The 24,434-nt window shown below is 37.8% G+C and overlaps 1 protein-coding gene across 2 annotated transcripts in view; it reads right to left on the bottom strand.

The window, feature by feature from the left end:
• TOX2 (TOX high mobility group box family member 2) overlaps positions 1–14,884 on the bottom strand; it is a 253,594-nt gene extending 238,710 nt beyond the window's left edge. For both annotated transcript variants that reach the window (XM_015888360.3, XM_025167551.2), the window contains exon 1: positions 14,654–14,884. In XM_015888360.3, the coding sequence (XP_015743846.1) occupies positions 14,654–14,755 (102 nt within the window). In that variant the 5' untranslated portion in view covers positions 14,756–14,884. The remainder of the gene's footprint in view (positions 1–14,653) is intronic.
• Between the last annotated feature and the right edge of the window lie 9,550 nt (positions 14,885–24,434).

Genomic DNA, 24,434 nt, shown 5'->3' with positions numbered 1-24,434 from the left:
AGTTTCCAGAATTCATAGCCAATATGGCAAAGGCCTTAGAGAACTGAGGATTGGGGAAGGTTCTATCTTTCATCAGTCTTAGCCAGCAAGACCAATGGAGAGAGATGATGAAAGCTACAATTGAGCAATGTCTGACAGCCCATCTCCCCTTCCCCCTTTCTTTCAAATTAACAGCTCTTCCTACTGAACAGGAATATTAAAAGGAAATCCAAGTTTTATGTTAAAAGATAAATCCAGGAAAAACATCACTGTTTAGAATACTGCAAGTGAAATCAATTCATTTTAGTAGGTCTACTCTAAACATGACTGAGTCTATGTCCAAAATTCCAGTTAGAAGAAAACCAGAAATGACCGCTTATCAGTGGACTAAGTACTGACCAGTGCAGTGTTCTTCTAAGCATGCAGGAGTCACAGCTGATCAGTAAGCAACAGAGCCCTTGCTTTCAAATAAAGACAAATATTTAGAAAAGAGTCTTAGTATTGTTCATGAACCTACTGGCTGTCTTCTCAGAGTGAGGAAAGGAAGCCAAATCCAGCCATTAAGATGACAAAGATTTTTTTAAAGTTGTAGACTTGAAGCAGCTGTGAAGATTATACTTCTTTTCCTCCTCAGAGCCCATTACTAAAATGAAATATTGATTGATAATAATTCTCAGAAGGCCAACATTTCCATCTGATTTAAATTGGATAGCGCAAAGCCACTACATGATGCATTGCCAAGCAATGGTATACATACCCAATTTTCAAACAGATGGTCTCCCACAATTAATTTGCCACCTTGAAGTAAGAACACAGGATGTCAATTAAATTAATAGAAAATGCAGTGTTAGATGCGGCGGTCTTAAAGTAAACTGAAGATTCTTTCTTCCCCAGCATAAAAACTTGTACCATCTAGTGAAACTGCAGCTTGTTTCACTGGCACCCAGTCAATCTTGCCCTCTGTTTCAAAAAATATGTCAGATTCAAAAGTAAGTATCACTGTTATGCACTGCCAGAGAAGATTAGGTTAGAATTCAATGGCAACATGACTGTTTCACTGACGAGTAACAAAATTGATTTATTTTGATAACGTATTTGTGTATGCACTGATATGAGTTGATCCTTTAAACAAAAATGCCATATTATCAGGCATTGCCATTGCTCAAAGTTTATTTTTTTCATTCTGCTAGTTAATATATTCTATGGAAGTCAGAATAACAGTATTTTTTTCTTCCTCTTCAAATGGCAGTTAGAAGTTTTCTTGAACCTTCCTAGTGTCCATAACCTGCTCAGTAAGTAGGTAGGTAGATAAATAGATAAATATCTATTTTTAAAAAGCCTTCATTTTCACGTTCAGACCAGCAAAGATAACCAGCTGAGCTTCCTTCTTTCTCTGGCAAATAACATTTCAAAATGTTGATTATAATCATTCCCACTTTTTTCTAGAATTTTAGGCAAAGATGTGGAATTTCCAGAAAATTGGGAATCAGAAAATGTTCCTATGGAAATAAGTATGATTCCAATTAGCACAGTCATTTCAATACCTATAGCCTGTACAAATATTTGTCTACATTATTTGGTGTCAAAAACATTACATCTAGCCTATTTTACAAGGTTTGAACAGCACATACTACCAAACCTGCCTGAAATGGAAAATTTAGTCCATGTCTCTCATTTTAAGTACCTTACCATGTAAATAGCAGGGCTATGAATGAAGATCTCCTAGGATACTGAAGGAAATCTATACTATATGAGATCACTAAATCCCAGTATAAAAATGAAAATGTCACTGACCAAATTAAAAACTTTACACTGTCTTCATTATTGTATTATTTCACCTGAGGAAAACGTTTTATTTATTTCTTAAATATATTTCTATGTCATTGCAATAAAAAAAATTATTGCAGCAGCTCACATTGAAGCAAACACACAGAGAGACACATACATTCTGGCAGAATTATCATGAGTTTCTCAAGAACAACATTTTACCAAAATCATACATGAGTGTTCCAAACAGATAAACAAGAAAAAAAGTTTCTATAACACTACTAGATTAAATCCAGTATACCTTCACCCTGGCAGAGTAATCTTGCCTTCTTATATACTTGAAAAGATAGCAACTGCTAAAAAGAACCGTTTTGCATGTATTTATTCTCTTATCTATCTACCTACCTACCTACCTACCTATCAAACAGCTCACTTACTTGGGCAACCATTCTACAGCACACAGGCTTGAGGCATGCCTGATTTTGATCAGATGGCATAAAACAAGTTTGAAACACACACTTTGTTGAATTAATAATTCAATCTCAAGAGGGACCTTAAGCTAGACATATAGATTTGTTTGTTAGATTTATATCCCAATTTTCCTTTGGGAGCTTAAGGTGGCATACACAGTGCTCCTTCCTCACATTTCCATCCAACAACTACCCTATGACGTAGGTTGGGCCTGCCTGTATGTCTGGCCCTAACTTACCCAGAGGGCTTCCATGGCTGAGGGTAGACTTGAACCTGGGACTCCTCAGGATGAGTCCAACACCTTAACCATGACACCACACAGGTTCTTTTTTTCTTTTTTTCTGTATCTTTCTTGACATCACTTTTCTTTCCAAAATGAATTTCATTATTCTATCTATCTCCCCCATTAAAATAAAAAAGTCTATGGCCAAGAAGAAGAAATGTCAGGTTCTGATTAGGACAGTGCTTCTAGCATCTTGAACAGTAATGCAAAATAATTAATTTGGGCAAGTACAGTTTGGCAGCTTGAGGTAAAAAGATGCAGTACTGCATTTGCCATATGCAGTATTTATTCCGAAAAAATGAAAAGAGTAGTCCTTTTTTCTACATCTAGTCACTCTTTAGGAAAAAAATGTGGTGGGAAGATCTCTTAATTCAACTCAGTGAGAACTGAGCACACTCAAAGGGAATAGAGTGGGAACAGACAGAAAGCTGGGTGAAGGACTACGCAGTGCAGTTTTCTGGGGGGAAAGGCACAATCTACTTTATAATTAAAAACATCTTTAAAAAGCAAAACTACTTTTGAGGAACATGAAAAAGACTGTTTCATATACACACACTTATGATCCCAACTTCTTGTGACCATGCTATAATTAGAAGTCAAGAAGCCACCTGGTTTCCTCTGAGGAGGCTACAGGGAAATAGCTTTACAAGACTAGCCTGTACAAACCAATTTTCAAGCAATCTCTTCAGCACAGTAATTATGGGAACTGGACTGTCCCCTAATTTAGTATTTGCTACAGGTTTAATTGTATCCACAGAGCTCATCCAATGTTTTCCAGCTTTTTGTATCTATGAAGGTTATAGAACTGACGTAATAAGAAGATACAGGCTATAAGCCATGGGGAGAAGCCATTCCCATTTGCAAGTATAAAGGGTATCCATCACCTTAAATACATCAAATTAACAATAAATGTGAGGATACATATAAATTAAATATTTAATAATATACTCATTGCTTATAAAATTTTGAACACGGCTGCCACATTTTAAGAATGTCTATCCTTTTACAATCACACCAACTTCTCCCAATCCTGGTGTCATCATATGTGGGATTTCAATTCTCATAATTCACAAACAGCATGAAAAATATTTCAAGACTCAGCAGATGGCAGCACCCGGCCAACCTTGTCAGGGCAGAGAAAGCAGGGTCAACCCTGATTGGTAACTGTATGGGAAACTACCAGGGACTTCCAAAGCAGGAGGTGGACTGGATAGTTTAAAAGCATCCTGGAAAATACAATGGCAAACAACTAGGAGTCAAGCTCTTGAGGGCATCTTTATATTTTTATTGACAACTGATACAGAAGCACAGACTAGAACTGGTTTTCCCTTTGAAGAAAAATGCTTCTCTGGCAATAGTATAATGTGATGAAAACTACAGAATGTGAAAGTTGGAAGGGACATTATAGGTCATCTAGTCCATCTCCCATTTCAGCCAGGATTTAGCTAAGTTAGCCAAGTCAGTCCTTCTGTTCATTCCTTACAATCCTTTCCATTGCTCATTTCTTCCACCTGAAGGTTTCATTTTAAAGGCTACCTGATACATACCTAACTGATATAAAGATGATGGAAACAACATGACTTAGTAACATAAGAATACATTTGCACAACTGTTTCTTCTAACCAAGAAGGAATGATGAAGAAAAATGTTATGCAAATTATGCAGAGAACAAATTTTTCTTCTCACTTGCTATCTCAGAAGCTAGCAGTTGTTACAGACATTTCTTGATGGTTGCTGGTGCTACAAACCTACCTATTGCTTAAGGTGTCCCAATAATAGTACAGTATTCAGATTTCAGACAAACTGTACTGCAAATGTAAATGGCAGACAGTCTTAGGTACTTATAACAATCTACTAAGCAGCGTGATAATGCTAAGCAAAATTCTGAAAGGGTAATACATGTCTTCCCATACCCCTTTATTTCTCTATTATCAATAGAAGGCTGCCCAAATATTTTATGGAAAAACAGATGTTCTCATCAATATATGGGGTAGCCATCTTTTTCTATGCAATAGGTAGGTTTGCACATATTGGCTAGTCTCTGAAAGTGTATGGCAAGTTTTACTTTTACTACTTGCTTCAATAGCAGAAGTAGCAGTAGTAATAATATACAATCCATAGAGCAGTTTGTAAATCATTAATTTTAATGTTTGTACACTATGAAAAGACTGTTAAGATTCTTTGTTAAAAATATGCATGGAAACGCTATTAAATAAATATAATCAACAAAGAAAAAAAGAAATGAATGCTTTCTGTGGAGCAACATTTCACCAGAGATTTGGATGGCCCTGACTTTACTGGCCTTCCATAAGGCCCTGAAAAGTTGGCCTTTCCTCCAGACACTGACTAGAGCATGGGATGAACCTGTCCAGAAAATGAAAGAACTCATTTGCTGCAGTTGGTCTCATTTATTCTGCTTTGGTGTTTGCTATGCTTTCTTTTTGATCCCTTGGGTTTTTTTATGACTCTAACCACATGTAAGCCACCCAGAATCACTTTTGTGAGGGGTTGGGGGAACACAGAAATAAAATAAATAAAATCATATTCTTCACATTCTGTCCATCTTACATTTAAACAACAGCTGATACTTTGGATTTAGAATTCTGTGATTAATTTTTCCAAATCCTTGCAAAATCTGCATAGTTGTACAGTGTTGAATATCTTGATGATAATATTTATCAGTAGTGGCTTGAAAAGAGCATGCCATTTCATTACAAATTAGGCCTTATTTGTGTATTACTCTGAAATGAGAATGGGGTTAGCTCTATATTATAAACATCAAGAACACAATTAAAAGGCATTCTATACATAAGTATTTCCTCATGTGTCTAAAATCCTTTTCCAAGCTCAGAGCATCAGGATAGAGGTACCCTGGCCATATGACATCAAGATAAGTCAACGGCTTAGCCATACTTAAACATGTAATGTATGGCTAAGCCAAATATTTTTCTTGGCAAACCATTTCGATATTGTTGCCAAGAAAAATACAGAAACTGTCCATGAAACCACTAGGAATCAAGCTCAACTGGAAGGAGATTTTACCTCTAGTTAATTGCTTGGAAGTTGACGTTCCTCTAGATAATTATTTATAGCACCATTGTTTTATATAGTAAGGGGGGTTATTACTATGTGTAAATCTGAGAGAGTTCGGAGATGATGGAAAATAGAGGCCCATTACAACTTGGAACTTGAATACATCCTTCAAAATGTTTGCATTAAAAGTTGTATTCTGAATTTTAATGCAATTTTAATTTTTTCAGTTTGATTTCAGAATACAACTTTTAATGCAATTTTAATTGCATTAAAAGTTGTATTCTGAAATCAAACTGAAAATTAAATCTCCAGGTAGCCTATGACAAGATATGATATAAAGAGCTGCATATCACTTTTGACGCTCTTTAGGGAATTCAAACTGCATAGACAAATAAATAAATAAAGCAAAAACCTTGAAAAAAAAACTGGAAATAAACTATACATCATTGAAAAACATTCTAGAAAAACAACATTAGCAGAAAAATCTTTAATGCAGAGTGCTCAGAAAAACACAATTAAATGCTTCATTTATGCTGTACGACATAATCCAAATTCTACTAAAAAAAAAAAACATTTGGAGCTTTATTTGTTAGAAGATGAGTACAAAAGGTAAATGGCAAGAAAAACTCATTCAATGCACATTAGCCCTCCCAGTGAGTTCACAATAAAATGCTACTGTTAGAATAACCTGAATATAGATTCAAAATGGTCTCTGCACACATTTTATGCAGATTAATACAAGCACATAATAAAAGCACTGGTTGAATAAGCATGAGATCTAGATCCTACATAGATGAGTCTGTAAAAATACATGGAGGTTAATAAAAATAAATAGTGCAAAAAGAAGGCAGTATGGGTCAAAAGATTCTTCCATACATCTGTAACATTCCCCTAAATGAAAAGAAACCATGTATATGCTCTGAATTTTATAGCCAACTCAGTGTCATACTTTTTATACACGAAGAGCAAAAGGGTTTGTTCCTCAGCAGTGCTTCTCAGAAGGAAAAACAAAGTGTTTTGATTTATGCAATATAGGCTGAAATGAGGATTAATACCACCAACAGCAATGTAGAGGTTTCAGCTTTAAACAACATCAAGAACTGAACTTTGTGGGTTCTGAGTTACAGACATCTAGCCTAAAAGCACTTGGAAGAATGTAGTTATGTTTAAATATGTTTAGTCCTCATGATTGCAAAGACAGTACAGGATCAGAAACAAAGAAATACTCAGTGAATACACTAATTTCATTATTTATGCTTTCATTTTTTTAGTCCCATTATCAAGATTCTTCAAAAGGCAATATAGATTTTTTTATATTTGAGAATAATAACATTGCATTACTATATTTTATAAGTAGGACTGTGCAAGTGGAACATGTCCACAAATTTCATTGTCCACTAAAATCAAGACAATAATATGTAGGTTATGTTTCTTACATAAATCCAAAATACCCAGATTAAGCTTAGCTTTCAAATGCATTCCACACTCACAAAGCTAAATAAATTGTTTTTATCCCTGTACTAAAAGTAACAGAACATGTAACAGAGCTGTACACTTACTTTGTTTAAATAGCACACATGGTTTATGCTATTTATATAAATGTAAATTTTCCCATCCTTTTTTCTGATTCATCTAAATGTATGAGCAACTTTAAATGCATCATCCTTTTAACGGAATTAATGAGAATGTGACATGGTAGCCATGTCTACCATAGTGTTCAAAATATCTTTTTTTTAAAATTCTAAAAGTAACTAGAATAAAAACTCTTCCACACATAAAGCTAGAACATTTTCTATGAATGAATGAGTATTCATTATTTAGTTCTGAATCCCTGATTTAATAAAGCCTTTGGCAAAAGAGAGCTTCAAACACTTTCTATTATGCAGATGGAATGAACACATCATCAAAGCTTATGCTGCTGGAAACAGAAATGGTGCATTAAGTGACTCAAGCCATTCTAGAATGTAAAGAATTTTAATGACAAGTTTTTATCCCACTTAACAATACTCAAAATCACACCCCAAATGAGGGCCTCAAATCAAAACTTTACAATTCTATACTATTTTCCCTGAAATGTTAGTGAGAAAAAAAATTAAGTTAAAACAGAGTTAGCTAAGGAAGAGGTGTTTTGGGGAGGAGGAGGAGGAGGAGGAGGAGGAGGAGGAGGAGGAGGAATTATTTTGCTTCCCAGCATGCCAAAGCAATAAAATATAGTCTGGAGGTGGCAAGTATTTAACACTGAAATTTACTGTGCATGTAAAACTCCAAAGAAAACAAAACAAATTCCATAAAAAATTATCCATTACACTGACCCTACTTTACACAGATAGGGCAAAAGTGATTTCTGATGAGTTCTGTTAAAAAACAACAACTGTACAACAAGTGTTGATCAGATTTATCATCTACTTGAACAACAGTGAGTAAATCCTTTTTGACAATAGGAACATGTTAATTTTAGAACTGATATTAAGAAAAACAAGGTTATAAATATTAGAAGCTTTCAGTAACAATTTTTTAAAAGAATGGTTTGATAAAGGCCCTTTTACATATAATCTGGATATTCCAACATGTTTACAATATAAGGAGCACATTACAAGTTTTGAGCCCTTAGGATTTCCCTTTTTAGAAAGTTGACAACACAGGTGCAATCAAAAATCACTCCATCTGAATTTATTGATTAGTGGCATTTATTATTTTGGTTTCCAACATTCTTTCAGCATGGATTTCTGAAAGTAGGAACACACAATTTGCTCTAGCCACAGCTTTCTGTTTCTTCCGTATGTGCATTAAAATAATGTTTTCATCTTGCTGTTTGTAGTTATACAAATAATCACATCAACATTCCTTTTACCCAGTCTTCTAAATGAATAATTTCCCAATATTCAGTTCTCCTTCACCATTATTGGATGCATATTACTGCATGTATGCAAAAGAAAAACTGCAATGCCTCTACAAGGGCATAGTAATATTGTTGGGAATTTATGATGAAAGCTAACAGACCAAGAAGGCTTTAAATGAAGAACTTGGTGATTAACTGAAAAACAGAGTAAAATGAAAGTTACCAAAAATGCTAATTCAGTCATTCACAGAATGCCATGCCATGCCATTTTTTTTTTTTTACTGTGTTTTAATGTGCCAAATCACTCATGCATATGATTTAACTGGAGGGACAAAACACTCAGGTTGAGAAACACGGAATGCAATAGCAAGAGGAAGCTATGTTTACACCCATTTCAAAATTAGAGAAAACTTTATGATAACAGCTGGAATACAACTAGGACAGAGCACTAGGGACAGGGAAATCTATTCACCTCTAATTAGTAGTCCATTGACACAATTTAATTGAATTAAAATAGCAATAATTTTTATTATAAATATTTTCAATATATTGAATTATCCAAAATATTTCTTACATGCAGTTTATAAACTTCCAGCAAAGAGGAATACACTGCTAAAACCTTCCTTCACTCTACCCCCAACATCTCAAAACATGTGGTTCTGGGCACTCAGGTCCGAGTAGCCCGTAAAGTAAAACAAATGCAAGCTCTTGGTTCTGCACACTTTCATAGTAGGCCTGACTAGTCCTGTGGCATACTGCTTTCATGACTATGTGTAACACATCAGCTAAACTAACAACCTATTTACCACACACCATTCAATATAGTTTTTTTTCACATTATCATATTTATTAGATAACCTGACCTTTGAAAATAAAGAATTAAACATCCTCATTCTACATATATAATGAGGAGTAAAGAGCCAGGTTTTACATCCAGTCAAAAACAGACTTTAATCTACTTTTACAAGTTTTCTCAATAAATAATTAAAGAGCAAAATACAAAGGATATGGCATTTACCATCATTCCTGGGCCTACACATCCTTACCACACAAGCATCTTGTATAGTAGAGTGCTTTTTTGCAGTGGCATCTTCTGTAGAGTGAAAGAGAGAGAGAGAGAGAGAGAGAGAGGAAGAGAGAAGAGCTACCCTATGAAGACTACAAAAATCCAGATGACCAGCAGATGGTAGTAAAGGATATGTTGTATATCTGGTACCATCTATGGTTGTCTGGATTTTTGCAGCCCAGAACTGATGGGCCAAAGAGAGAACTAGGCCCTTCTGCTATATACAGAGACTCACATAAAGATCTGTGGGATTTTTAAAAAAGGAAAATTCTAATTTTCTCCCCACCTTCTGGGCATGTAAATGTATATGCAATTTATGAAGTTTTTCTCTGTGAAAGGAATAAAAACTGAACATTAATCACTGATTGACTGATTGACTGACTATGTGCCATCAAGGTGTTGTTGATTCTTAATGACCATATAGATAGATTTATGTTATGCTATGCTATGCTATGCTATGCTATGCTATGCTATGCTATGCTATGTATACCAATTTATATTACAAGTTTCAGGGGAAAGAAACAACATTTTCAGTGTATAACACATGCAAGAAAGAGAAAACCTGAAAGAAGGAAGATGCAACCATGGGCCTGAGTGATCTGGTTCTAAATATCTATTTGAAACAATAGGACCATATTTTAGCTTTATAAACCAAAATGTTTTCATACAAGACAAATTCTATGAAAAATAAGGACCACTTTACATATATTTTTTCTACATGAAGCTCATCCATATCTAGGAAACAAGCGTATAAAATGTTAGAGGTTGCCAAAATCCAGGCAACCAGTAGATGCCAACAAAGAGACACTTACAACTGTTACCCTTTGCTGTCATCCACATTTTTGGAGCCCAAATCATTATAAAAATGTATTAAATGTGAAGAAGTGATAGTACTTATTTTAAATAAAGGATAGTACTTATTTTAATTAAAGGAGAAATGTATTTCCAGTGTAGTATACAATTAAATTATTTAAAAGTATTATTAATGGCATTAATAATCTATCATTAAATAGAGACCACTAATCAGCCTCAGTACAAGAGAATAAAAATACTATAAAAATATTTGAAAGGAAGGGAAAGGAAAGGAAGTTTGGCACCAAAATACCAATGGTATTGGCAAATAGCGACTTGCCTACAGTTTTTATAACTAGTAACTCCCACTTCTATGTAGTAATACTAGGAAACTTTAAAAAAAAATGTGGGTGTTCAGCTCTTCTTTCAGATATCAATATACAGACAAGCAGGCTTGTAAACATTTTTGCAGACTATTCACGTGTGAACTTATTTACATGTCCACATTCACAATGCTAACAAGAACAACATTTATCCAGCTTAACTCAGTAATCATCACAAGAGTCCTGTAACATAGGTCAGAAATATAACTGTAACTCTACAGTGTTACAGACTGGGTGCTCAGAGAGCAAGAATAAATGCTTATCAAAAATGATCTACTGTTTATAGGATTGATACGAACTATGCCTTGTTGTGGTACACAAATGAAATGAGAAGTTTCATAAGCATATTACATTCTATAATGGCACAAAACAGTTATATCAAAATTTTAGGATGCTTGAAACAGACTGTTTCCAGAACAAGCTGGTTCACTCACTGTATCAGAAGCATTAATTAGCCTAAGGATAACAAATGAGAATTTCTGCTATACCCTCCGCTTCAGCTATTTATATACCTTGTGTTCCACACACATTTCCTTCTGCAGAATTTCTCTCTACCCACTCACAAAAGAAGAAAAATCACTTTCTAGAAGAAAACAAACCCCATGTGTCTAACCTTGTCTGGGCTTAAACCCTAAGGACGGTTGGAACTATATGAAATCACAAGGAAACTATATGAAATCACTAGGAGTCAAGCCTGATTTGGATGAGGCCTTACAGCTTTAAGAAAAAATACTTTCAATCTTTGAGCATGAAAATGTATGTTTTAAGTCTTTTTCATGTTTGAACTCCTAGAGAATATGAAGAAAAAGGAATTGTTAGGCCTGCCTAATCTATCTCCATCTCCTCCAAGCCAGCATTCTCATGTAATTAGAGCAAGTCAAGACTGCCCCTATTCATTCTAAAATGCAATGTAAGGAAATGCAGAGTCAGGAGCTACAAGCACGAGCCATTTTTCTCTTTTCATTCAGAGCCCAATGAAATTTATTTTATCTTGCTTAACATTCCATTGAAACATTCCTTCAGTTTTTGCTATCCAAGGATACCTCTCCTTTCCTAACAAACTTCACTTCTCTATTTTCTAGATTTCTCAAACTGCAAGACCTTTGGCATGGAGCAATCTACTGATCTAGATATGATGCATCCATCTTGAAGGAATATAGGTAGGCAACCTGTGGCCTTCGATTTCATGCAGGTAGGAAGGAAAATCCAAAAGAAAAAAAATGGGCAAGGGAATCAAAATAGAGCAACCAAAGGAGGTGGAAGCAAGAGGAAAGCCCTCTGCAAGTCATCAGTTCAGAACTCATGAAAAAACCATCCATCTTTCCCTTGGCAGTCTTGCAGATGAAGAGGAAGAGAAAGGAGTAGCAGAAAGAAAATGGGTAATTCATCTACTTTTGGCTCCAGCCCACCCACCATCAGCAACAACAGTACCTCTTAGATTATCCTGGAGAGAATGAAGCCCCTCAGAATGAAGCTTTCTCTGTTTTATAGGCTGTGATAACATCTTTGTAGCACACAGGGCAAGGACGAGGAAGAAAAAAGATTTTAGACTACTGCTTCAGCTAGTCCTTTTTCGTTGTGCGCTGGAGTTTACTGTGGTAGAACTTTTTAGCATGTTCTCATTATGTAAATAAAATTTGAAAGTGGAATAATGGTATAATGCAGTGTGTGTGTGTGTGTGTGTAGTTGTTAGCTACTCATTGAGTATTTTCTCTCCTCTCTCTTGTTTTAAGATCTTGGTAACAGTGGCAACAGCAGCACCTCGTGGCAGCGGTCAGTATTTTGTATATGATCTTTTGCATCACCTCATCCAGAGTCTTATCAATCAAACTTGAACTTAGCTTTATCAGAAGAATTTTACAGCACCAAGTATGTTTCTTCAGCACTACAGGAAATGGTGATCTTTAAAAGGTGGATTAAAGGCAAATGTCTTTTATGCTAATTGCAACAAGTGCATTTCCAGCATGTGCAAGGGGTTTTTAGATCTCCCAAGAATCATCTTCCATGGGGCCTACATACAGTCAAAAGTTTCTTGTGAAGTGCATCACATTCTGTCTCTTCTTTCTATTAGCAATTACAATTGCAGAGGTTTATATTACAGTACAACTTATCAGGTGCACAAACATCATGGCATTATATCTGGAATCTAATGTTTCAGCTCCTAAAATACAGAAAGAATTTCAGAAGGCATTTCTTTTCCTGCAGAGATTGATACTGCATGAATTCCCAGATGTTCACTTTGTTCTGTGTGTCAGCAAGTGATCCTTTGTTAAACATTTTTTAACATTTTTAGTAAGAATAGGATACTTAATTGTGTTTCAGCAATACATGTTTAATATGTAAAGAGATACATATTTGGTAAAGTTTACATTTCAGGATAATTAGATATTTTCATGGGGATGGGAGACATCAGCATCGAAAACCTGTTATTTTGAAGAACTCATTACACCACAGAAACAAAACAAACCCCATACTGATGCTCGACAACTTTCATTACTTTTATGAAAGCACCTGATTATCAGCAACAGCAACATATTCATGTTTAACTAAATAATCCAGAGTTTCAGCTGAATTATTTTATTAAAATGTTGCATTACTGTAATTCTCAACCTGAAATGATGGATATTCATATGAAGTATTGACACTCTGATTATGTTCACCTCTTTCTCCTCTCTCTTGAAAGGTTATTGCCTAAAGCACTATGTACTCTCAAATATCCCTGGGCAAATGTTGTTGTTTTTTTCTCTCTCTCTCACACACACACACACTAAAATACTAAAAGGCTTGTGGTAGCACACAGGCAAATCTAGGTTAGTAAAATTTTTGTGCTGTATTTTAGATTTTATGAAATATACATAAACCTGTCCTCTCAGATATATTTAACAGGAATAATTGTGTTGTGGGGATAGGAAAAAGACAACAGAAGAGGCTGACAAGCAGGAGCCAAGAACCTGAATCCTGAGTTAGGGAAATGTTAAACATGAACATACAAATGGTTTAAGTTCTAACCAGAACGTACAAAACAAAATCCAGGGTTGCAGTCTTGCCAATACGCAGATCCCTTTGAGCAAGACAGAAATTTATTCAGAAAAAACAAAATCAACATACTCACCCTAAAGCATTTCTCCCTTAGCCTATACATTTTTCATCAAGAACCATAGCCAGGCATGGAAGGAAGACACTTAAAACCAGGCAATCCACTCCTCCCCCCAACACATTTCTTCTAAAAATCCTCTATCAGGATCTTAGCTGTTGGTTTATTTTCTCTCCCACCTATAACAGTGTTTACCAAAACTAAGAGATGTGATCCGGGGTCTGAAGTGACAACGCAACTAACAATCAACGGCCTCTCTCCTCCTCCTCCTCCTCCCACCACCCGCATGCATCCACCCTGAACACCCTGCTTTTGCTTCCAAGATGGGAAAGACCACTGCCTTTCAGCCTTAAGCAGGCAGCCTTGGTGCTGTTAACTAAAGCAGTTTTGAAATTCCCTCCTGCAGGATGCAGCCGCTCGCTTGCCACCTTCAACACTTCGCTTCCCAGAGGAAAAGAAGTTTTCAGCGTCGTTAATGCTGGGTTGGGTTGGGTTGGGTTGGGTTTGAGAGAACTGGCTTTCTTCTCCCCTGTACGTTTGGCCCTCCAGCAGCCAAGCGACCGGGGCACCGGACTTCGGGGACGGGTCCCTGCTTGCAAAAGGCTGCGCCTTCTCCCAATATTGAGAAGCTGTCTTAAGCGGGGCAAAGGGCTCGGGGAAGGTCGGGCTCAGGGGTGCCATTAAATCAACTCCTTGCCCTGCCCAATCTGGGAGGGCGCGACAAGTCCCGGGCAGTGCAAAAGCGGCGAAGTGCAAACCCCTCGCCACCTCCGCCAGTGCTGGGCAAAGGGGCAGCAGTCCCGAAAGGGACTCGCGGAAGGGGGGTGTGGTGACGATGGGGCGCGGGGCGAGACTTCGTACAGACAGTACTATCCTCAGTCGCTCGCATCCTCCACCCCTGCCCAGGCGTTTGCACCCGTCCCTCTCTCCCTCCGCCCCTCGTTACCTTGTTGCAGTGGTAATAGTCCAGGGGGCCCAAGCAAGGGGGGTCGGCCCCGGGCAAAGAACCAACGGCGGTGGGGGCAGAAGGGTAAAACCTAACGTCCATGCCGGGACTGCGCGCTGAGGAGGAGAAAGAGGTGGCGGCAGCGGCAAGAGGAGGCTCCAGGGGGCATGGAACCGGCTCCTCCGGCGGCGGCTGCTCTGCCTCTGGCTCAGGGCGGGCGGGAGGAAAGGGGAGGAGAGGCGGGGAGAGGGAGAAGGGGAGGGCGCGCAGCCCAGAGCCAGCTCCTCTCGCACTCTATTGTTCCAGGCACCGAGGCAGGGGGTGGGGGAGGAGGGAGGGGGAGGGGAGAGCGCCTGGGACCTGCTCGGGCTGGGCTGGGTCAGCCTCTCCCCGCAGCCTCTCGGGCCGGCGCTGGGACCGCCACAGGCCAGTTCCAAATACCCGCGCCGCGCTTGGGACTTGCCCTGCCCCGAACGCGCCAGGGCTGGCAAGCGAGCAGGAGAGGGCCCGGCGCGTAGGGCAGGTCCATAGGAAAGAGTGAGCTGGAAAGAAGAAAGTGACTGTTTTTTCTTTCCCCTGCCTGAAAGGAAGGGCTCGAAGAACCGCCGCGCGTTCGGGGCTCGCTCTCCGTTCCGCGAAAACTGTCCCTCTGGAGAAAAGAATGGGACCTGGTGGTCCCACAAGAAAATGTGGGGGGGAGTCTCTTGTTGGGGATTTGGACCGGGCTCCACTTAACTCAACATGGAAGGACGAGTCGGCGGTCAGTCTTTCACTTTGTGCGGACCTGTCCGGAGCAAAGCCTCCAAGGAAGAAGGAGCCCTCGTTAATGATTTGTTTCCATGCACCCGCAAGGGTTTCAGCTAAATTCCACGTTAGAAATCAGGTCTTTTCCCAAGAAAGTAACTGGCAGTCCCGTGTCTCAGAGAAACTGGGATTCAACTTTTCCACATGCCCCCTCCCCACTTCCTTCCCACATATATCCCTATATCAGGGAGCAGAATCTTGTTTGGCATCACGACCGCAGACGATAAAATGGTTGGACTAAGCTTAGAGTCCTTTCTCAATACTTCAGAAAGATGTGCGACCTACTTCAGCCTTGTCAAGTTAGGAGTTCCCTACCGAGGAAGAGGGGTTTGAATAGAACAGCCTGTTTTCCATTTAAATTTTCCCACAATGCAGGATTCCTCCAGGTTTATTTAGTATACATTCTACTTTTCTTCCAAGGAGTTGAAAGTAGCATACAAAGGATTTTTCCCATGCACTCATCTACTTGCTCACCCTCTTCACAACAGGCCTATGAGATAGGTTATGTTGAAAGATGGCAGCTGGCCCAAAGACACCCAAAATCTTAATGGTTTTGTAGAAATCTGAACCTGGCTCTCTCCAATCCTAATCCCACATGACTGACTGGACCAGACTTAATAATTAATTGAGTAAATTACTCTTTTTTCAGGCACTCTATCCAGGCATGCCAAAAAGAGTATTTAACAACTAGCAAATTGGACCTTGAGAATTTTGCTGCAAGAAACGTGTTGGCTTTTTAAAAGCCATAAGACTCCTTGTTATTTTTGTTGCAACAAACTGTTGTGGAAACTGAAGACAGAAGTGATGCATCTTCCATATATAAGCTTGCCAGAAAAGGCAAAAAAAGTATACAAAGCTGGTCATTATGTTCCAACGCAGAGATAGTAAAGCTGGTCATCTCTTGATCATGAGCTTTTTCACAACACAGCAGTGTAATATTAAAACTGGGCCTGTATCCCAGCGTAATCCCACATTAAAGAGAGATGATAATGCTATTAGCAAAATAAATGATAAATAATCTGGGTTTGTCCCAATTGATTCTGTTTTTAAAAAATTCAGAAGTGACAGATAGAATGGAAAGGTTGTGTAAGTTGATGTTTTCCATTTTATATTCTGCATCAGAGGAACAATACCAGCTCAAAATGTATTGAGCACCACAATACATAGTTTGATGATAAGATTTTGTAGAGGAGGGATTTTATAATTTCTGGTGCTGATGAATAAATCTGCTTTTCATGTGTAAATACAGAAATTATGTACTGTAGTACTGAGTATTTAACAAAGCTAATCACTATTAGCAGATTATTATATTATTATATTCTTTGGAATATAACAAAGTAATCTCAAAAATTCCAAAGGCCAGGATCATGTTGGACATAGCAATCAATAGAGAAACAGTTATTTAAAGTATTTTTACCTCATTCTTTTGCCCAAAACACTCTCTGAGCATCTTATAAAAAATTTTTAAAAAATTCTCGAGGCTTCCAATCCAAAAGAAGTGATACAAAGAAAAGGGAATAGAGAGGAAGAAGGAAAAAAGTAAACTCAGGTACCACTTCTTAATAGTTAGAGAATTCTTATATGATCAGATGGAAACATTTCAGGTAGAGAAGGAGCCAACAGGACAGAGTTAGTATTGTTTTCCAGTCCTGTCCTTGATATATAAAATATTGATGCCGCTTAATAATAATGAAAGGAGACGAAGAACCTCAGGGTTCAAATCAAAGGGACAGTAGTTAACAAATACTGTACGATGTGAAATAATAACAGGGCAATGACAGTGAGATGGGAGAGGGTGGATGGATGGAACAATTGCATGTAGAAGGTGGACTTGAACATTTCAGTACAGAAACCACTCAGTTTACAGTCTCAGAAAATTGTAGTCATACTAGGAAGTCATCAGCTAGAAATTGATTGCTATATGAAGGGAAGAAAAAAGTCATACTGAAATAAGAGGCACATTCTGCAGTTGAACAACCAACTTTACAATTGCTTTGTACAGGAAATAGTTTAGTTCTTAGTTTAGTCTTTACTTTTTCTCAAAAAAAAATTGTATAAACTTAGTTTGAGACAAAATCAACATAAAACAATAGAGTTTTACACTTGTGGCATGAATGAACTCGTGCTTACATTTTCATTATCCTGGAAAAGATTTTACTTTCTTGCCACAGATAAGGTGTTCATATATTTAATCCATGAAGTGCATTATACCATAACTTAGATCTTCCTAGACAGCCAAGAAAAAGTAAGTTCAGTGAGGAAAAACTGCTAAAAAAAAAGTAGGCAATACAGAAAAGACTTTGGGGGAGGGATAGGAATGGGTATATAAATCATGGGAAAAGAGACTACAATATTGTGGAAAAAAAAGTAAGAGAAGATATAGCTGTAAGTCTACCAATAAAACCCCTGAAATCAGATTAGGAAAGATACTAAGGAAAGAGCACAGATGAAGTGGATCTCTATTTAAGAAAAAGAAAAAGTTTACACCATAGGAAGCATAACAGCTGCTTAGTTAATCCTTGGTACTGACTGTATCAGTTGCAGGAAACATATACACAAGGAAGACTGAGATTGGCTGTAGGAAGTTAACCCCAGATCAATTTTATTTGCATTTTATAGTAACTTTTTACTATAACAGGACTGTGACGTACATAGAGATTGAGGAAATCAATCTTAAACAATGAATCACAACATCTTTAGTCATTTGATTTAGTCATTTAATCCTATTTGTATTAAGTGATACTGTAGATGTCATTGTATGCTACTGGCTGCAACTAAATCTACCAAAAAAATCTACCCTCCTGCTTTAAAACATTCATAGTGCTCACAATCATTTAGAAGGCTTAAAGGAAAATCCAAAATTAAGAATCATGATTTTAAACAAAGTGTGTGGGTATATCAGTCAGAAGGATGATTGATTGATTGATTGATTGATTGATTGATTGATTGATTGATAGAGCAACTAAATGAAAGTAGCAAAAATCAGGGAAAGAAATGAAGTTTCATCTAGCATCTGAAAGCTAAAAGCAATTCAACCAGATAAGCGTCACCCAAAGTAGAGTGAAATCTCAAGTTAATAATGTGGTCCCACTCTGTGATTCTGCTGGATCTCTGGTAATGTATGACAATGCTATAATGATAAACTGGCACAAATTAATGTATTCTAACAATACACCAGTACAAATTAATATATTTCTATATTTAAAATAGATACTCCCCCCTCCCATTAAAAACTGTGAACATAAGCCAATATTAGGTAGTTCTCAACTTAATTTTAAAAGACAACCAGTTTTAAACTTTGTGCTAAATTTCTTCTAGTAGTGTGTTTCAGTTTGCTTTAGAGATGAAAGTGAAGAGAGTGTTAGCATTGATGTTATTTTCATTTGCAAATCTTCTCATCACTGAACCATCCCTGGCTGCTCACACTTCCAGTCTGAAAAAGTCCCAGAGGAAGAATTCCCTCCTGATTTCTTCTTATGAGATTGAATTGAAACTGGGAAACTCAGGGAGTCTGATAAGATGGTTGTACAATGAATACCAGGATGTTTATGCACTCATTGACCACCTCAGTAAGTGCAAAAGACAAGTTCTATCCAGAGGAGGAGGAGGAGGAGGAGGAGGAGGAGGAGGAGGAGGAGGAGGAGGAAGAAGAAGAAGAAGAAGAAGAAGAAGAAGAAGAAGAAGAAGAAGAAGAAGAAGAAGAAGAAGAAGAAGAAGAAGAAGGATTCAAAGTGTTGATTGTGCAAACAAGCAGAAGAAACAGTAGAACATATACTCAGCTCGTGCAAGAAGATCGCACACACTGACTATGAAAAATTACATAACACAATTGCCAAAATGATTCAATGGAACATCTGTAAAAATTATCATCTGCCAGTAATGAAAAACTGGTGGGAATGTATAGTCAAAAAAATAGTCAAAAATGAGCAGGTAAAAATACTGTGGGATTTCTGAATACAAACTGATAAAGTTTTAGTGCATAAAACACCAGGTTTAAATGTGGTTGAAAAGAAAGTGTGGATAATTGATGTGGCAATACCAGGGGATAGTAGAATAGAAGACAAAGTATTGGAGAAGCTCATAAAGTATCAATATCTGAAAACTGAAGTTTAAAGATTATGGCATAAACCGGCAGTGGTGGTTCCAGTGGTTATCGGCACACTGGGTACCATACCAAAAAAACTTGGACAGCACTTAGAAAATCTGTGCATTGACAAAATTTCTACCTGTCAATTACAAAAGGCCACACTGCTTGGATCCACACATATACTATGCCAAAATGTTATGACATCCTAGGTTCTTGGGAAGCACTCAATGCAAATGAAGGCCAATACCAGCTAAAGAACTGGCAGCTGTGGTTTCACATTGTTGTGTATATTATAATAATAATAATAATAATAATAATAATTATTATTATTATTATTATTATTATTATTATATGCCACCTGACTCCCAGCGACTCTCAGGAATGTATCTGAAATGCTCCTATCCTTTGAAATAATTTCTCAAACATTGTCTTTTATTGAATTGAATGAGAGCTGTGGAAATCCAGCACTTGAAGTTTTACTGGTTTTTAAAATTCTGATCTTTCATTTCATTTTATTTGTTTTGTTTTGTATTGTTTGTTTGACCCTACATTTTATTTATCTATATAGATTTTTTATTGCCTATTCACCAAGTGGTATCAGTCAGTATAACTGGCACAATGCTACTCATTTCAGTTTAAAGCCAATCTAAAGTCTTTGCCTAATACTTGATAATTAAATACTTAAATAATTAAATGTTAACCAGTCTAATTAACATAATTAAACAAAGTACATTTTTCTGATTTATTCTGAATTGTTTTTATGCAACATTAATTAATTAGTAATGAGCCTATCAGTCATTTGCATGATAGTGCAATATTACTGTATCGATTAAATACAATAAATGTAATGATAATAGTAAATATATCATATAGAACTTCTAGGAGCTCCAAAGTTAAGAATAGGCATTTTTTTTTATAGGAAACAGGATTTAATCTCTCTATAAAAGAAAAGGGAGCACTTAAATAGAGTATTTCCTCAACTGATAAAAACATCTTTTATAAACATTCAGTATGTTTATTTATCTTCTTATGCAATTATTTGTATTCTGCCTATTCACAAAACTATAAGCATCTTACAGTAATAAAACATAATTAAAATCACAATAAAAACCCATCATTGCTGTCCACTTCATTCAAGTTCTCCATATCAAAGGCCTGTGGAAAAGCATAACTTTTATATCTGTCTTAAATGTCAGCCAGATCTTTATTTCTTCCTTTAAATATGTAGAAAGTTTATTCATTCTTTTCTCCTTTCCAGATAGATGGTATCCTGCATTGCCCATTTATTTCTGCTCATTAGAGCTATTCAAATTTATATAATGATAAAAGAAAATAAAAATAGGGCACAAATCACCCAAACTACAGTGGAACCTCGGGTTACGAACGCTTCTGTTAACGAACTTTTCGGGTTACGACCAGCTCCGGCCGCAAAATTTTGCTTCGGTTTGCAAACTCCGCCTCAGGGTACGAATAGGATACGTGGCCATTTTCCCTCCCATGACACGGTCCACGGCCATTTTTCCGCCCCGACACGTCCACAGCCATTTTCCGCCCCTGACACGTGGTCCGCGGCCATTTTCCGCCCCTGACACGTGGTCCGCGGCCATTTTCCGCCCCTGACACGTCCACAGCCATTTTCCGCCCCTGACACGTGGTCCGCGGCCATTTTCCGCCCCTGACACGTCCGCGGCCATTTTCCGCCCCTGACACGTGGTCCATGGCCATTTTCCGCCCCTGACACGTGGTCCGTGGCCATTTTCCGCCCCTGACACGTGGTCCGTGGCCATTTTCCCGCCCCTGACACGTGGTCTGCGGCCATTTTCCGCCCCTGACACATGGTCGTAGGGAGGGGGACTCTCCTTCCAAGCAATAGCCGCCTCCCTGTCCTCCACGCCAGAAGAGATTAACGGTAATTACATTGAACCTTATGGGGAAATTTGCTTCGGGTTGCAACCAATTCGGGTTGCGACCAGAGTCACGGAACGAATTAAGTTCGTAAACTTAGGTTCCACTGTAAAAGCAAATTGAATCCTTCTAAGTTTAATGAGAGAATTCAAGGCTGCTCAATTCTCTCTAAATGAAATTAATACAACATTAGTGTTGGCTGGATCCTATTCTTAATGTCATATTAAATCAAAGGTAGATGTTTTTGGGTAGGGCTTTACTTACTTATTTTCAGTACATGCTATGAAGAGTTTTGAATGGAGATAATGGAACTGGAATGGGCAGGGGATGGACTTTACTCTTTATCATGACTAATGTCCCAGTTGAAATCTACTGCTTAAAACTCCACAGACTTACACATACAGTACATACTATTTGTAAAAGTATGGAACCAACAGCAACCCTCTTCCCATTTTGAACAGCAGGTGGAAAAAATAATTAAAATAATTAAATATGTTCCATTCCCCAGTGCTGATCTAGCTCTCCCACTCCACACCCATCAACTATTTGTTTATTTTTAAAATCAACCATCTCATCTATCTTATTCCTGAGATGCTAAGGGACAAGGAATTATTCTCATTTGGCTGTTGACTTTTCTAAAATCTAAACTATTAGTTCTAAAATTAATATTTCTTTTATTTAGGACTACAATCTCTTAGAAGCCTTCCCAAAATTGTCTGTCTTTGCAAATCAAAGCTAATGCTTTTTAATAAGATAGAAAAGGTGTAGATTAGGTTACCAGCTTTAGTTGTACCTGTGCCACATGCAGCATTACATGCTAATGGTACATTTAATTTATTACATTTTTTAAACTGTTCAGTAGCCAAAACCCTCTGGTAAATACAGTAATGATAAATATCATCAGTTTGGCACATTTTGGCCAGTATCACATAAATGCAACAGTCTATTTTTATCCCAAGCATGTTCACATTATTCTATGCGAGTGAGGTTGTTTAATCTAGAGAATAACTTGCAAGCCAACAATAATGTTCATTGAAAAAAATACAATAAATACAATGAACTTTTGTTGAAAAAAGAGAAAATTGCTGTGCGTAATATAAAAGTGTGATTCTGCCCACTTTTTTATGTGGAAGTGAGAGTTGCATATGTCAGGAGAAACATAAAAATACAGGTAGTCCTCATTTAGTGACCACAATTGAGACTGGCAACTCAGTCATTAAGCAAAACAGTCACTAAGTGAAACCACGACTGGGCTTATTATCTTAGTTCAGTTTTCCTTTGCTTTACGGACCTGCGAAGGTCGTAAATGTGAGGATTTGTTGTAAAGTTCCTTTTTCATCACCATCATAACTGCGAACGGTGACTAAGTGAGGCAGTCACTAAACAAGGACTACTTGTAGGTTAAATGCAGTAGATATGGGCTACTTACAAAGTGTGTATGGTAAAACAAAAAGAGATAGAGTCAAGAACAAATGGATACTGAATGAATATGGATTTAACACATAAATGATGTGGTTCTGGTCATACAGACAGAATGAATGAGGATTGAAGTGCAAAACATATATATGAAGGAAGAAGAAAAGGGTTGAGAGGAATACTGACGAAGACTGAATTGAATTGTTGAAATCCTTAGGAAGAGAGAGGTGAAAAGAACCAAAGGCAATTAATGAAGTGGTATATGGATGAAGTGAAAGCAAGAATGATTTGCAAAGGTAGAAAGATGTGGAGAGGTATAGTGAATGTGTTGTTATACAGTGAGGCAAAAAAGTATTTAGTCAGCCACCAATTGTGCAAGTTCTCCCACTTAAAAAGATGAGAGAGGCCTGTAATTTTCATCATAGGTATACCTCAACTATGAGAGACAAAATGGGGGAAAAAATCCAGAAAATCACATTGTCTGATTTTTAAAGAATTTATTTGCAAATCATGGTGGAAAATAAGTATTTGGTCACCTACAAACAAGCAAGATGTCTGGCTCTCACACACCTGTAACTACTTCTTTAAGAGGTTCCTCTGTCCTCCACTCGTTACCTGTAGTAATGGCACCTGTTTGACCTTGTTATCAGTATAAAAGACACCTGTCCACAACCTCAAACAGTCACACTCCAAACTCCACTATGGCCAAGACCAAAGAGCTGTCGGAGGACACCAGAAACAAAATTGTAGACCTGCACCAGGCTGGGAAGACTGTAATCTGCAATAGGCAAGCAGCTTGGTGTGAAGAAATCAACTGTGGGAGCAATAATTAGAAAATGGAAGACATACAGGACCACTGATAATCTCCCTCGATCTGGGGCTCCACGCAAGATCTCACCCCGTGGGGTCAAAATGATCACAAGAACGGTGAGCAAAAATCCCAGAACCACACGGGGGGACCTAGTGAATGACCTGCAGAGAGCTGGGACCAAAGTAACAAAGGCTACCATTAGTAACATATTATGCTGTCAGGGACTCAAATCCTACAGTGCCAGACGTGTCCCCCTGCTTAAGCCAGTACATGTCCGGGCCCGTCTGAAGTTTGCTAGAGAGCATTTGGATGATCCAGAAGAGGATTGGGAGAATGTCATATGGTCAGATGAAACCAAAGTAGAACGTTTTGGTCTAAACTCAACTTGTCGTGTTTGGAGGAGAGAGAATGCTGAGTTGCATCCAAAGAACACCATACCTACTGTGAAGCATGGGGGCGGAAACATCATGCTTTGGGGCTGTTTTTCTGCAAAGGGACCAGGACGACTGATCCGTGTAAAGGAAAGAATGAATGGGGCCATGTATCGTGAGATTTTGAGTGAACACCTCCTTCCATCAGCAAGGGCATTGAAGATGAAACGTGGCTGGGTCTTTCAGCATGACAATGATCCCAAACACACCACCCGGGTAACGAAGGAGTGGCTTCGTAAGAAGCATTTCAAGGTCCTGGAGTGGCCTAGCCAGTCTCCAGATCTCAACCCCATGGAAAACCTTTGGAGGGAGTTGAAAGTCCGTGTT

The sequence above is a fragment of the Python bivittatus genome, unplaced genomic scaffold (genome assembly GCF_059951505.1).
Source record: "Python bivittatus isolate LINGU-HERP-01145 unplaced genomic scaffold, Pbiv_v1 ctg000700_np1212, whole genome shotgun sequence".
Lineage (NCBI taxonomy): Eukaryota > Metazoa > Chordata > Lepidosauria > Squamata > Pythonidae > Python > Python bivittatus.
This window is presented reverse-complemented; position numbering and strand designations above follow the sequence as displayed.